This window comes from Parus major, chromosome 8 (genome assembly GCF_001522545.3).
Source record: "Parus major isolate Abel chromosome 8, Parus_major1.1, whole genome shotgun sequence".
Lineage (NCBI taxonomy): Eukaryota > Metazoa > Chordata > Aves > Passeriformes > Paridae > Parus > Parus major.
Window position 1 is genome coordinate 5,901,433 of NC_031777.1, and position 13,611 is coordinate 5,915,043.

Sequence of the window (13,611 nt, forward strand, 5' to 3'; positions counted from 1 at the left end):
GGGATTTTAGGGTGCTGATGGTACAGATCCTGGAACAGAGACTGAAGAGAGCATGGGAGGAGCTGAAAGCAACCAGAGGGCAGCAGATTCCCAAAACAGTGGTACAGTTATTCCATGTTTCTTCATAGTCTATGTATGTAGGGGGAGGGCAATGTAGAAGCTGTCTTCCATGTGTTAAAATCTGCACTTAAAAGTAAAAATATAAGTGAAATACTGAAGGCCATTTCAACATGCAGCGTGGATTCTTTTGAAGTGTTCTTTTCCAGATTTATGTTAAATTCCTTTGAAAATCCTGGAAGCTCTGGTTGCTGTGGAAACTTAATGGCTCAGTGGATTAATCTGTCTCTAAATCAGCAGCAGAACAACTAATATTTTGTTTCAGTGCTGGTGTTGTAACTGGCACAAGTCCTCTTGAAGTGATTTTAAATAGCAATACTGGGCTGTCCCCAGGCTTGCAAGGGAAAAATGTGTTAATGGGGGCAGAATTGGAAGATTTGCCTTCATGTGTTCAACTTGGTTCTTAGGGTTTTCTCCCTGTGTATTTGTGTTGTAGGAGAAGGGAGCACAAGTGCTGCAGAGTCCACATTTCCCCATGAGAGCCTGAGGGAGCAGCAGCCATCATCCGCATCCGAGCGCCAGGGCCCGCGGCCCCCGCAGTCCCCACGGAGGCCACCGCACCCTCTGCCCCCACGGCTCACCATCCATGCCCCTCCCCAGGAGCTGGGGCCCCCAGTGCAGGTACAGACCAGCTTCAGCACCTCAGAAGACTTTGAAAAAAATTGCTGTATGATTTCTTATAAGTAAAATCCATTGGGAAAAATGATGCCAGCTGTTCAGTGTCCTAGAAATGGTAGCTGAGGAAAGTGATTTAGTGTGTGTCATCCTGCAGATGATGGCTGGACAGGGAACATACAAATCCATCCCCAGTGCCTTACTGCTTTTTATCTTGGAATTGTTATTATATTAAACCAGTGCTATGTCAGTCAGTGGCTGATGATATTTCCACTCAAAAAACTTCTCTTGGCCAGGTTGTAGCTCACCTTGGAGGGTTTTTATGAGTCTCTGCCCCAATGTAGACAGGGAAAAGGAATGTTGTCATTTATTTTCCAAGTTAAACCTTTCACAGTCTGTGCGTGACCCATGATTATGGTTTGTTGAAGACCTTTAGATTTTGTAAATTAAAACATCACAACAGGAATTCTTCAGAAATATCCTGACTGGAATGATCCTTTACCATTAACCTCTGCTGAGGCTTGGGATCACAATATTTCTGTGCACAAGTATTCTATATTCAGTAGAGACTTGAGTAAAATATTACTGTCACTTGCCCAGAATATACACATTGTCCACCAGAGAGTGCTGGGGCACTGAACAGGCTCCCCAGAGAGTGGGCACAGCCCAAGGCTGCCAGAGCTCCAAGAGTGTTTGGACAATGCTCTCAAGCTCTTCCTGGGTTTATTGGGCCTGTCATTCATGCAGGGGTTGGACTTGATCCATGTGGGTCCCTTCCAGCTCAGGATATTCTGATTCTGTGATTGCTATACATACTCATTTAGCTGCTATACTTCCTCATTTTGCTGCTATCCTTGGCTCTGACTGAGAACTTGTATGTTGTTAGACCACATTCACAAAACTTCCCTCTTTTCTTTCCTGTAAAGAGAATCCAAATGACCCGAAGACAGTCAGTGGGGCGAGGACTTCAGCTGACCCCTGGGATAGGTGGAATGGTGAGTGTATCAGAATCTACTACTAAAGCCCCTGCTCTTGGGGTTTATGTTATTTTTTAAAGAAGCCCGGATGCTGACTTCAGGGGTGATGGTTTCTGTAGTCTTGCAGAAAATGTCCTGGTCCTATTAATTCCTGTATCAGTGGAAAGACTAGGAAACTCCCAGGAAACAAAAGGCTTCAAAAGAGGCTCAAATTGGTTTTGTCTAAGGTGATTTTATTTATTTGTTTTTAGAGTCAGTCAGGCTGTGTTGCTGAAAGAAATAATACTAAGTTCCGCCTCATTCTAAAGGAACAAGGCTAATTTATGCTGTCTTCATCAGCTAATTTTGAACCCTTTATTCAGGTGTATTTGGCAAAACAAATGCAGGTTAAATGAGTGAAAAGAGAGACTGACTAAAGTACCTGTGGTAAGATCAAAGGCATCGGCTTTAGATGTCTGAAATTAAACAAGAATTTTGTTAGAGCTAAATCTGTTTATGGACTATGTGGAAAAATCAACCTTCAACACACCTGGTAAAAACTGGAAATACATTGTAGGCTCTCATATCAGTCTCTTTTTTTCAAGCAGCAGCACTTCTTTGATGATGAGGACAGAACAGTTCCAAGCACACCAACTCTTGTAGTTCCACATCGTACAGATGGATTTGCAGAAGCCATTCAGTAAGTAGATGTGAAAAGAAAAAGGAAAAAAAAGGCTTTTCTCTATTCTATTTCTTTATATTTTTCAGTGAAATGAAAATAAATTTAAATTAAATGAAATTGTGATTGGAGTAATATGCTAGGTAGTAGGATAGATAACTGCATGTGGAGATAAGTAATTATTGTTTGAACTGTCTCTCATATAACTGATCAGCAAACTAAGAAGTGAATATTCTCCAGTGTATTGTAACCTAGTGATTTAAGAAGAGATTAAACAAACAAAAAAAATTCTATCCAGTTTTCTTCCTTGTTCTTCCTCCCTCCCCATTAATACTACCGATGAAAGTAGAAAAAGTTACCTCTGTTTTTGCTTTTGAGACATGTCCAGCAATGCATGTAAAATTGTGAGAGTTCATAGAATGGATATTCTCTTCAGGACTGTTGTACTGACTTTGAATATGTTCCAAATAATCTGAGAAGCTAATTGCTCTTTATTTAGCAGTAGCTCAGCTGATTTTTACAGTCAGTATTAGCTCATTTTGTCTCATGCATGATTTGTTCTCTTGGTGAGAAAGTTCTTCCCACCCTGCCCTGATCTTTGGGGAAGTCGCAGAATTCCTTAAATCTGTATTTTTCCAGTTCCCCCCAGGTAGCTGGAGTTCCTCGGTTCAGATTTGGGCCTCCTGAGGATATGCCACAAACCAGCTCCAGTCACTCTGATCTTGGGCAGCTGGCATCACAAGGAGGTAAAGCTGTTCTGGGCTCTCTTTCCATGGGTATTTGAGTGAAAAACAGAGAATTCAGTCAACAAAATACAATTCTGCTTCAGGAAATTGTTGAAGTGTGGAAACGTGCAACTCTTAAATAATTGTCTGCAGCGAGAGAATAATAGAAAGTGAGAAGATGTTATCTTCAAGCCGCTACATTTCTAGTTGTGTTAGGATTTTGAAATTGAATGAAATATTGAAGGAATGGTTTTTAACTTAAAGTTTACTATTGTAGCTTCTCTGTAGTGAAACAATAGGGGAAAAACAGCAAGTGCAAAGAAATCTTTGGGTCATATCCTTATCTGCTCAGAGATCGCCAGATTGTGTTAGTCTGAATCTGTCTCTTTCCCCAGCATCCCTTTTGGCATGGAACACAGGCTGTTCTCTAAAGAAAGATCACAGCAAAATAATGGTATAAGGCAAGAATGAAAGTTAAAAAAAACAAGCAGTAGTATTTTCATCAAGGTTTTGCCTCCCAATAAATTATGATCAGCTCTGACACCAAGTCAAAACAAAATTACAAAAATCTGCTTAAATACAAGTGACTGAATTTTATCAAGTGTCCAGAGGGAAGACATCAGTTAATTCCTTTTTTAGCTGCTTATTTGGATGGATTGTCACTGGAGCTTTGTGTTGCAGGTTTAGGGATGTATGAAACCCCACTATTCCTTGCCCACGAAGAGGAATCAGGGGGTCGTAGTGTCCCCACAACACCATTACAAGTGGCAGCACCAGGTAAGTGGCAGAGATTTACAGAGCACAGCAGGGAACGATTCCCCATGGTTGGTGCAGTGCTGCTGCAGCCTGTCCCCAAGCTGCCTGTGCTGCTCTGTGGGCAGGCCCTGAGGGTGTCTGTGCTCCCCAGTGACGGTGTTCACAGAGAGCGCCTCAGCCGATGCCTCGGAGCATGCGTCCCAGTCCGTGCCCATGGTCACCACCTCCACCGGCAGCCTGTCCACCACCACCGAGCCTGGCACCGGCGACGATGCTGACGAGGTCTTTGCAGAGGCAGAGTCTGAAGGGTAAAGCACCACGGCTTTGGTTCACTAGCACTTCTGAAACATTCATTGTCACCCAGGGACAGCTCAGACAGCATTTTGTAATGCTGTGAAGCAGGACAATCTGACACTTAATCCAGAACCAATGGTTTTCTGCTGATCTTCTTGGGATTTAACAAAGTTAATATAAAAGTCATCAAAAAAATAAATTTGTATTTTTTAAGAATGCAGAGGACTCTGTAATAGTCAAATACTGATGGTAAAGGCACGGGTTGAAGGATAAATTTGTAAAATAAAGACTAAGGCATTCCTGTGTAATACAGAAAATCACTCATTTAAGACAGTGCATGTACAAAAGATGAAGCACGGGGCTGGAATAAGCAGTTCTTACTGAATTTTGTAGACAAATAATTTGGTCTTTTGCAAGTGCAAACAAGTGCAACTTTTAATATTTGTAATATTTATAATAATTGCTATATTTTTTATTATGATGAAGTAAAGATCTAAAAGGGGACCACTTATAATTTTTTTCTTTATTTTACTTTTTATTTTCATTTAATCTTTGTGTTCCAAGACAAGGGGTTTTTATGGACCTTTTTGAAACTATGCGAGTACACTTACTTGGTTCTCCTCCCCCTCCTTTCCTTCTAGCATTACTTCAGAAGCAGGTCTAGAAATCGATAGCCAGCAAGAAGAAGAATCTGTTCAAGCATCTGATGAGTCAGATCTCCCTTCAACTAGTCAGGATCCTCCTTCGAGTTCATCTGCAGGTACAGGATAATCACAATAACAGTTTGTACCTTTACTTTAAGAGTGGGAATTCCTTTGTCCAGCATCATAGCTGGTAGCCAGGATACACAAAATAAGATAAAACTCTTAGAATCACAGACTCGTTAAATGGTCTGGGGTAGAAGGGATCTTAAAGCCCATCCAGTTCCACCCCTGCCATGGGCAGGGACACTTTCCACTATCTCAGGTTGTTTGAGGCTTTGTCCTGCCTGACCTTGAACACTTCCAAGGATCCAGAGGCAGACACAGCTTCTCTGGACAAGGCCTCCCCACCATCACAGAGAAAAATTCTTTCCCAATATCCCATCTGACCCTGCCCTCTGACAGTGGGAAGCCATTCCCCCTTGTCCTGTCCTTACAGTCCTTACAGTCCTTACAGTCCTTACAGTCCTGTACTTACAGCCCTTGTCCCAAATCCCTTTCCAGCTCTCCTGGAGCCCCTTTAATCACTGGAAGGGGCTCTGAGGTCTCCTCAGATTCTCTTAGAGCAAGATCGTATTTTGATGCTTATAAATTCTTTGGTACATTGGCAAATCATTTTTCTTTGGACCACAGTAACTGGAGTAGGCCAAGTAAGAATAACATTTCAAGGAGCAAATGTTATTTATACTTCGGTGATTTATCCACTGGGTTATTTGATGTCAGCTTAAAAAATATTTTTAATTAAATTATGAAACAACAGTAAGTTAATCTCTATTGAGTTATCAATTAACCCTCTTGTATAGATGGCAAAAGAAGTCCCAGACTTACTTGTTTTGAAGCTTTTATTTATAATAGAGGAGAGGTCAATGAAATAAGGAGGCACCTTCATCATTCTAAAGTAAAGAAAGCATAACTCATATCATAACATGTAAAGATGAAGAGTGAGAAGCTGGCAGGCACAGCCACCCTTTCTGTACTGCCTCTTCCCACAGACACGAGCAGCACTCAGCCCAAGTCCCTGCGCCGTGTCCGGCTGCAGCCCCCAACGCTGAGGACAGGTGTGCGTGGCCGGCAGTTCAACAGGCAGAGGGGTAAGTGCTCCTGGCTGCTCCCAGCCAGGCTGCTGCAAACATGGCTCTAGCCCTTTCCTTCTTTGGGTACCACGTCTAAAGCTTTACAGGCTGGCCTTGCTGGCAGACAGGGAGCGACACAGCAGCCCTGTCTTGAGTTTGGTGTGTGACCCTAAGAGCTCTAGTTTGGGTTTAGTGTGTTAGGCTGAGCAAACTTCCTTCTGTAGTGGCACCTGGCTCTTATCAGTAGAGAGAAAGTAAAGGGCACTAGATCTTATACTTCAAAGTTTTAAGGGAAGGTTTCAAAAGTCCTGTTAGGACAGCAGTTTAGAAACTTCTGGTTTTAGCATTAGAGGAATTTCCATTTGGTGCATTAAGGGTTCCAGTTGTATCAATGCGTACTCATTGAAAAAAAGCTTTATTGGAAGGATTACAGATTTTTTTTGTGCAGTAGAGTTAAACCATGACAAGAAATTATTTTTGCAACTTCTGTATTAAGAAAAAGCCTTAGATTTTATTTTGTTTTGTATTATTTTAACATTGTAGAAAACTCAATATTAGCATTGAAATATAGATTAGCTGGTATTTTAAGGGGAAAAAATAAGGAGGTGGGCCTAGGATAGATTTTCTTCCATCTGTCACCATTTTTTTTAATAATGAAAAGGAGGGACTACCTGATTTCAGATGTTGTAAGAGTCCTCTGCTCATTGGTTTGGCTCAGGATCACAAGTCAGCCCCAGCCTTTTGCATGACACAGGTGACATGTACATTTGTCACCAGGCTTAGGGGGAGAGAGGGGAACTTGAACTGTATCAGAAAGGAACCACTCCCCTGCCCTGAAAATTCCTTAGGGAAGGGTGAAATATCAACTGTACAGTGGTTGATTAAAAGGGTAAGATGGGTTTATACTAATGCATTTGTTTTCTTTCCCTGCACAGGTGTAACTCATGCCATGGGAGGCAGAGGAGGCCTGAACAGAGGAAACATTAGTTAAATGAAATGTAAAGTACTTCCAGCTGTGTATACAAAATGCCAGTTTGCCTGTGATTGCTTAGTGTAATGAAGCCAGAGCTTGAAGCAGCATTTCATACTTAGAGTTGTGTGCACACATTTCAATGTCTTTTATTAATAAAATTAGAAAAAACATTGACATTCAAATGGCATCTTGTTTTAAACTCCGCTGCTGCGCATCACTTGCTGGGACAGTTGTACCAGTCTTTGGATACAGTCTTTCCTGTAAGAGCAGTAACAGGTCGTGCTATTCTTTTGCCAATATCCAAACTGTAGTACCGATCTGAAAGGAAGATTAAATCAGGATTAAATTCCAGAAACAACATTTAATATATGGGAAGAATTCACAAATTCAAGCCTGCATTTTAATGTCACTTAGGCCTCAATTACAGATTTTCCATTCCATGTGCATATAGGGAGCTGAGAGGCTCCAACAGTAAATTTCCGTCGTCAGCTTTATTTTTCAGGTGTCCTTGGTTACAGTAAGTTTTTCAGCACTGCTAATAATTAAATCTGTTCCAAGAGCAGGAGCAGGGAAGAATGTTCTTGTATTGTTAGAACACAGAAATAGTCACAAGAGTTTGGAAGTCAAACAAACTACATCCACCACAATCCTGCACTCACTACAGATGTGGGAAGTCCACGGTCCCTGAGTGTGAATGGGCCTGTGAGGCTGATTCCTCCAAGGTGAGGAATTGGATCTTACTGACAGGGACATTAATAGCCTGTATTTGTGTATGGCTTGTTCTTACAGGTTGTTGGTTTTTGCTTTTTTTTTAAATGCAGAAAATTCTGAGGAATGCTTATATGGGATCCTGGTTTGGGGAATGAGTCTACCTAATCTAGGATCATAAATATTGTTTTTGAGCTAAGTCAAGTAGTTCATCTCCCTCCCTTTTGTGTTTTCTCAGAAACGTAGTTCCATAGAAGCTATTGAAAAATTTGCTGTGTAACTATTCAAAGACTTCAGTCTATCATTAACATAATCCTTAATTTAAGTGCAAGGTTTGTCATTTTACAAGGCTGAATTCCTTGGCAATGCCTTCCTCAGTTGGCTGCTTTGAACCTCTGTATTTCATTGCTGCACATTGTCCTGTAATTACAGATTTCTAAAAGAAACATCTCCTGATTATGGGCAACATTTTAGTTCTCAGGATTTCCTAGTAGTGCTGAAAGTAGTACCACAAGTGATAACAGGAGCTTCTTTCTTCCCCACCCCCATGTCTTTTGAGATCCATAGTGATATGCTTTAGCTTTACTTACTGTAAGAGAAGGCGTAGTAATCGTAGCCATCGGGCTTGTTCTGGTTGGGCACAGAGAGAGTTGAGTGGATAACTTTGGGGAGCCCTCTCCAGTATGTTGTCATTTGGATTTCCTTGCGCAGAGCTCCTGCAAGCAAAAAGAACCCTCTGTGAGGAGCTGTGGCACTGCTGCAGCTATCATAGGGCTGTTGTCACCTACAGCCATTAAAACCTTCCAAACACAATGTTGTGTGAGAACCTACAGAGGTAAAAGCATCCATGTAAGAGAACCGAAATGCCCACATTACCAGAGGGGTGGGGGTTGATCCGGACAGTGCGGATGATGGTTGGCATTTGCACAGCACGCTGGAAGCGTCGCCGGATGACAAGTCTGGGAACAAAGGCTGGATATCTGATGGTCACACGAGCTCTTCTTTGACACTTCTTGGCTGGTTCTTGTCTGTACACATACTGCTGCATGTTCCCATCTAAAACACATTTGTTTTGTTAAGTCAAAAAAAATAAACCACTCCCTCTCCCCCAAAAACACACCCAACCACCAGCTTGATCAGGTATGAAAATGTCATTACATTCATATTGCACACAGGAAATCAATAACAAATAACATTCTTGTGGCAGTACAGCATTCATGTAAGATAAGGAAATTTCTTTAAAAAAGGAAGTCAGAAATAGAGATGGATATTTCCACACATACTTAAGAACTAGGAAGAAAAAAGCCTTTCCTTCTCTAATTAACTTGAGACTAAAATAGCTTTACCACCAGATAAAACTTATTTCAGTGTTTAGCCACTACAGTGCTGGATTCCTGGATTCTCACCCTTACAGGTCTGGTTTAAAATGCCCTAAAAGACTAAGTACTAATACAAATTTTTTAAAGCTTCAGGCTATTTTTGAGGACCTGGAACATGGGCATCGTTTGTGTTTGGAAGAAATAGGTCTTGGGTCAAGAGAAATGGTGTTTTACTCCTGACTAAGGCAATTCAAGCACCTTTTGATGTTCCCTGAATTTCAGGAATACAAGACATACCTCTTTTGATAAAATAAACAGATTCTGGTCTGTTGTTGTATCTTGCCACAGGGAGGGTTGCTACTATTCTCCCACTTAACCCTGCAAATCCAGTTGCAAGAGGTTTGGGATAGCCTTTATCCATAACACCATTAGTGAAGCGCCAGTACAGGGGACCCTGAGCATTTAAGGAAAAGAAAATGAGTTTTAGAGGAAGTTAATTCCTGGTTATTTAACTGCAAAAAACCATGAAGAATAATCCATAAATAAGCACTAGCACTTTGATTACCACATCGTAAATCTGACTGGAATCCTACATCCATCGTAAATTGGATAAATCTACTACAACTTCATTAAGTACCTCCTGCAGCCTTTTAACCTTTGAATAGGGATAGAGCATCTTAGAAGCTAATTTTTAAGAGGGGTTACTGAACAAAGAGATGTTTTTCTAAATCTTTTAAATTTTCATAGATATAATAAGCAGCTTGAATTCTAGGACTGAGTGATTTACTGGGAAGTAACTACATAACAGCTTTAATGAGGTGTGGGCATTTCATTAGCATTTTATTTCAGGTTGGGAAACATCCTAGGAATAAGTTTAGGCAATTTTTTTCCACAATATCCAATCTAAACCTCCCCTGGTGCAACCTGAGGCCCTTTCCTCTCATCTTGTCCCTGTTCCCTGGGAGCAGAGCCCAACTCCTCTCAACTGCCTTCTCCTGTCAGGGAGCTGTAGAGACCCCCCTAAGCCTCCTTTCCTCCAGAATGAGCCTCCCCAGCTGCTCCTCATCAGCCTCGCCCCATCCTGCCGGCCGGGGCCGCTCTCACCTTGATGAAGAAGGTTTTCCCATCGCAGTTACACCTGGAAAAGACAGAGTCGATGGGCGAAGGGATGCCCCAGCCGTCGCTGATCCGGCGGGGGTTGGTGGTCGGTGGGGTCCGGCCGTTCAGCAGCCAATAATAGTGACCTGGGGGGGCGACAGGCGTGAGGGGTGCTGGGGACAGCACGTCCTGCCTCGGGGACAATGCGGGGACATCACGGTCCTGCCCCGGAGACGTGGCTGAGCCGGCCCCGTGAGGGGTCTGCCGGGGCGGGCTCTGGGCTCGGGAGAGTTTCGTGAGGGGTGAGGGGCACCGGGGCGAGTGAGGGAGGAAAAAGAGGAGGAAGAGCGACGGGGCAGGTCAAGGAGAAGGTGAAGGTAAAGCATTGGGTCCGGGAAAGGTGAAGGAGGAGATCTGGCGCTTGCGGGAGAAGGAGGAGGGCTGGGACCAGGGCCGGAGCCAGAGCCGGGTAGGTGAAGGAGGAATGGGGCCATGCCGGGGCAGGTGGAGGATTTCGGAGCACTCTCACCTCGGAAGACAGCCAGGGTGCCATTGGGCAGGGCCACCATGCCGTCTGCTGGCTTTCCGCTGCACAGGTCCTTCTCCTCGTTCTTCCTCTCTGCAAAACACAGCCAGCTGGGTTTGTTTAAGGCTCCACAAGAACGGCCTTAGCTTTCCCCCTCGGTCCCGCCTGTGGGTTAGGGATTAATTCCTCGTCGGGGACGTGTTCTCGGAAAGTTCGGTTCTGGTGCTGTGGCCCCAGCAGTGCCGAGTGACCAGGTGTGGGTGTCGTTGCTTATTGCCACCTAAGTACCTGTAATTCAGAAAACACCTACAAACACCTCGTATGTTACATCCCTCATGGACTTGCTGCATGCTCTGGGATTTTATTGTTCCTTTAACTGCTTTAGTGTTTTCTCTTCCCTCTTGTTATTTCTTTAAAAGGAAAGAAAAAAAGCATTTATGTTTTCTTTCAGTTATTTATATATATATATATATATATATATATATATGCAGTTAAATATAAAGGAAAGATGAATCTCTTTTAGACTGAAATTCAAATATTTTGCATCTAAACCCCTAATTTTTCCCACCAAAATATATTTCAATATAGGATTGAAAAATTTCCCAAAAACCTGCTATGTCTGATTAAAATACAGAGAGGGCATGAAAAAGGCTGTGGCAAAAAGCACCGACACAAGAGACTTCTTGTCTCTTTTATATGATATTTTTAGTAGGTGGCTACAAAACACCAGATTAGGTACCATGAGGGAGGGTGGATGTGCAGCCTGACTTCTAGGAATTTTTTCATGGGATTTAGAAATTTGTCATCTATTTCCCTTGAATTTTTGTCTGTTTGCATCTTCTACAACAGCAAATAGGACGAGGAGAAACTTACAGCAAACAATTTTCAGTAGGACCAATTATTTTACTGAAACCAATTAATTTAGTTCATGTTCTAAACTGCCTGAAGGATTTAACTCCACAGCTGAGAACTGAGGTTCCAGTATTCAGAACACTGGCAGCTGTGGTGCTGTGGCTGCCTATAGGACACTGCCATGTTCCCTTGAGTGATGCTTTCATACTTACTGGAATGCACTTACCTTGTGTTTCTCCAGGGAACATTGGCAGGTCCCCAACTTGTATTAAAGGTTTGTTTATCTCGGGCTCTTCTTTCACTGGCAGAGTTTCAGGTTCAGTTGGGTGAGCCTCTTCTCTGGCCTCAGTGACTTCCTGGAAATGTATTGTTGGCTTGGATGTTCCATTGGACACAAGATACATTTCTTCTATTGTGTCCTTTTTATCTCTTGTTGTAGTTTCTTTGGTAACTGTAGTTACCTCTTCTTTGTCAATACCAGGAGTGTTTTCAGTGACATCTTCCATTTCTTTTTCAGGTGTGGTGCCCGTTTCTTTGATGATTGTTACCTCTTTTTTACCAGTTGTTGTCATCTCCACAATAACGCAGGTAGCACCTGGGCTGTCTTTATGTGCTGCTGGCCCAGCCTGCTCAGTGTCTGTAGCTGTCTCTTTTTCATTTGGTGTTACAGCCTCACTGGGTTGAGGAGTTGAATCTTCTTTGATGGTTGTTACCAGCACAGTGGGACTGGGAAAGGGAGCTGTGGCTGCTGTTGTTGCAGTCTTGGTGTCTGTAGAAGTTGCTTCTGATTCAGCTGCTGCAGTGACAGGTTGCTTGGCCATAGGAGATGTGTCTGGAACATCATCCACACCTTTAGGAGAATCTGGTTTAGCTGTTGTCACCATAGCTACTGTAACTGTGTCTTTCCCAGTTGCAGCTGTAAAAATGTCTTTAAGCAGAGTAGTTCTGTCTTTCTTGGGTGTTGTTGTCTCCTTGTTCTCCACTGTGGCATCTGTAAGTATTGTGCCTGCCTCAAGTGTGGGGGAGTCCTTCCCAGCTGTTGTGGCTGCAGCATTGTCTGGAGAAGCTGTGGCTTTACTGGCAGTGGTATAGGCATCAAGTGCTGCAGGGCTGGTTGGAGAGTCAGAATCCTCTTCTTTAAGGGTGGTAGGAGAGTCTGGCTTGGTTGTAGTTTTTTCTGTGGTTGTTTCTTTGGATTTGGGGGTAGTGGGAGAGTTTGCCTTGGTTGTTGGCTCCTCTGGGGTAGTCCCCTCTGGTTTGGGGGTTGTTGGCTCCTCTGGGGTTGTTTCTTCAGGTTTTGGGGTGGTGGGAGAGTCTGCCTTGGTTGAAGGCTTTTCTGGGGTTGTCTCTTCAGGTTTGGGGGTTGTTGGCTCCTCTGGGGTTGTCTCTTCAGGGTTAGTGGTGGTGGGAGAGTCTGCTAAAGTCGCTGGCTCTTCAGGAGTTGTCTCCTCTGGTGTGGGAATGATCTGCTCCTCTGATGTTGTCTCTTCTGGTTTAGGGGTTGTTGGCTCCTCTGGGGCTGTCTCCTCTTGTTTAGGGGTTGTGGGCTCCTCTGGTTTAGGGGTTGTTGGCTCCTCTGGGGTTGTCTCCTCTGGTGTGGGGGTTGTTGGTTCCTCTGGGGTTGTCTCCTCTGGTGTGGGGGTTGTTGGTTCCTCTGGGGTTGTCTCCTCTGCTGTGGGAGTGGTCAGTTCCTCTGGAGTTGTCTTGTCTGGTGTGGGGGTTGTGGGCTCCTCTGGGGTTGTCTCTTCTGGTTTAGGGGTTGTGGTCTCCTCTGGGGTTGTCTCCTCTGGTGGTGGGGTAGTGTCCTCTGGTGTGGGGGTGGTCGGCTCCTCTGGGGTTGTCTCTTCGGGTTTAGGGGTTGTGGGCTGCTCTGGCATTGTCTCCTCTGGTGTGGGGGTGGTTGTCTCCTCTGGTGTGGGGGTGGTTGTCTCCTCTGGTGTGGGGGTGGTTGTCTCCTCTGGTGGAGGGGTTGTCTCCTCTGGTGGAGGGGTTGTCTCCTCTGGTGGTGGGGTTGTCTCCTCTGGTGTGGGGGTGGTCGGCTCCTCTGGGGTTGTCTCCTCTGGTGGAGGTGTTGTCTCCTCTGGAGTTGTCTCCTCTGGTGGAGGGGTTGTCTCCTCTGGAGTTGTCTCCTCTGGTGGAGGGGTTGTCTCCTCTGGAGTTGTCTCCTCTGGTGGTGGGGTTGTCTCCTCTGGTGTGGGGGTGGTCGGCTCCTCTGGTGG

At 44.0% G+C, this 13,611-nt stretch overlaps 2 protein-coding genes across 5 annotated transcripts in view; one reads left to right on the top strand and one right to left on the bottom strand.

Annotated features, from left to right (window-relative positions):
* Positions 1–7,065, top strand: part of TPR (translocated promoter region, nuclear basket protein) — a 34,280-nt gene extending 27,215 nt beyond the window's left edge. Inside the window, exons 42-51 of one of the 4 annotated variants that reach the window (XM_015636092.3) lie at positions 11–101; positions 554–738; positions 1,659–1,727; positions 2,279–2,388; positions 3,007–3,113; positions 3,774–3,869; positions 4,000–4,156; positions 4,784–4,902; positions 5,836–5,934; positions 6,852–7,065. In XM_015636092.3, the coding sequence (XP_015491578.1) occupies positions 11–101; positions 554–738; positions 1,659–1,727; positions 2,279–2,388; positions 3,007–3,113; positions 3,774–3,869; positions 4,000–4,156; positions 4,784–4,902; positions 5,836–5,934; positions 6,852–6,907 (1,089 nt within the window). In that variant the 3' untranslated portion in view covers positions 6,908–7,065. The remainder of the gene's footprint in view (positions 1–10; positions 102–553; positions 739–1,658; positions 1,728–2,278; positions 2,389–3,006; positions 3,114–3,773; positions 3,870–3,999; positions 4,157–4,783; positions 4,903–5,835; positions 5,935–6,851) is intronic. The other 3 variants (XM_015636093.3, XM_015636094.3, XM_015636095.3) reach the window with 3 other exon arrangements.
* The window catches only part of PRG4 (proteoglycan 4), a 17,997-nt gene continuing 11,405 nt past the window's right edge, over positions 7,020–13,611 (bottom strand). The window contains exons 6-12 of the mRNA XM_033516551.1: positions 11,619–13,611; positions 10,544–10,633; positions 10,021–10,160; positions 9,214–9,370; positions 8,474–8,653; positions 8,188–8,313; positions 7,020–7,207 (exon numbers count right to left, since the gene is read on the bottom strand). The exon at positions 11,619–13,611 is cut by the window's right edge and continues 13 nt beyond it. Of these exons, the coding sequence (XP_033372442.1) occupies positions 7,104–7,207; positions 8,188–8,313; positions 8,474–8,653; positions 9,214–9,370; positions 10,021–10,160; positions 10,544–10,633; positions 11,619–13,611 (2,790 nt within the window). The 3' untranslated portion in view covers positions 7,020–7,103. The remainder of the gene's footprint in view (positions 7,208–8,187; positions 8,314–8,473; positions 8,654–9,213; positions 9,371–10,020; positions 10,161–10,543; positions 10,634–11,618) is intronic.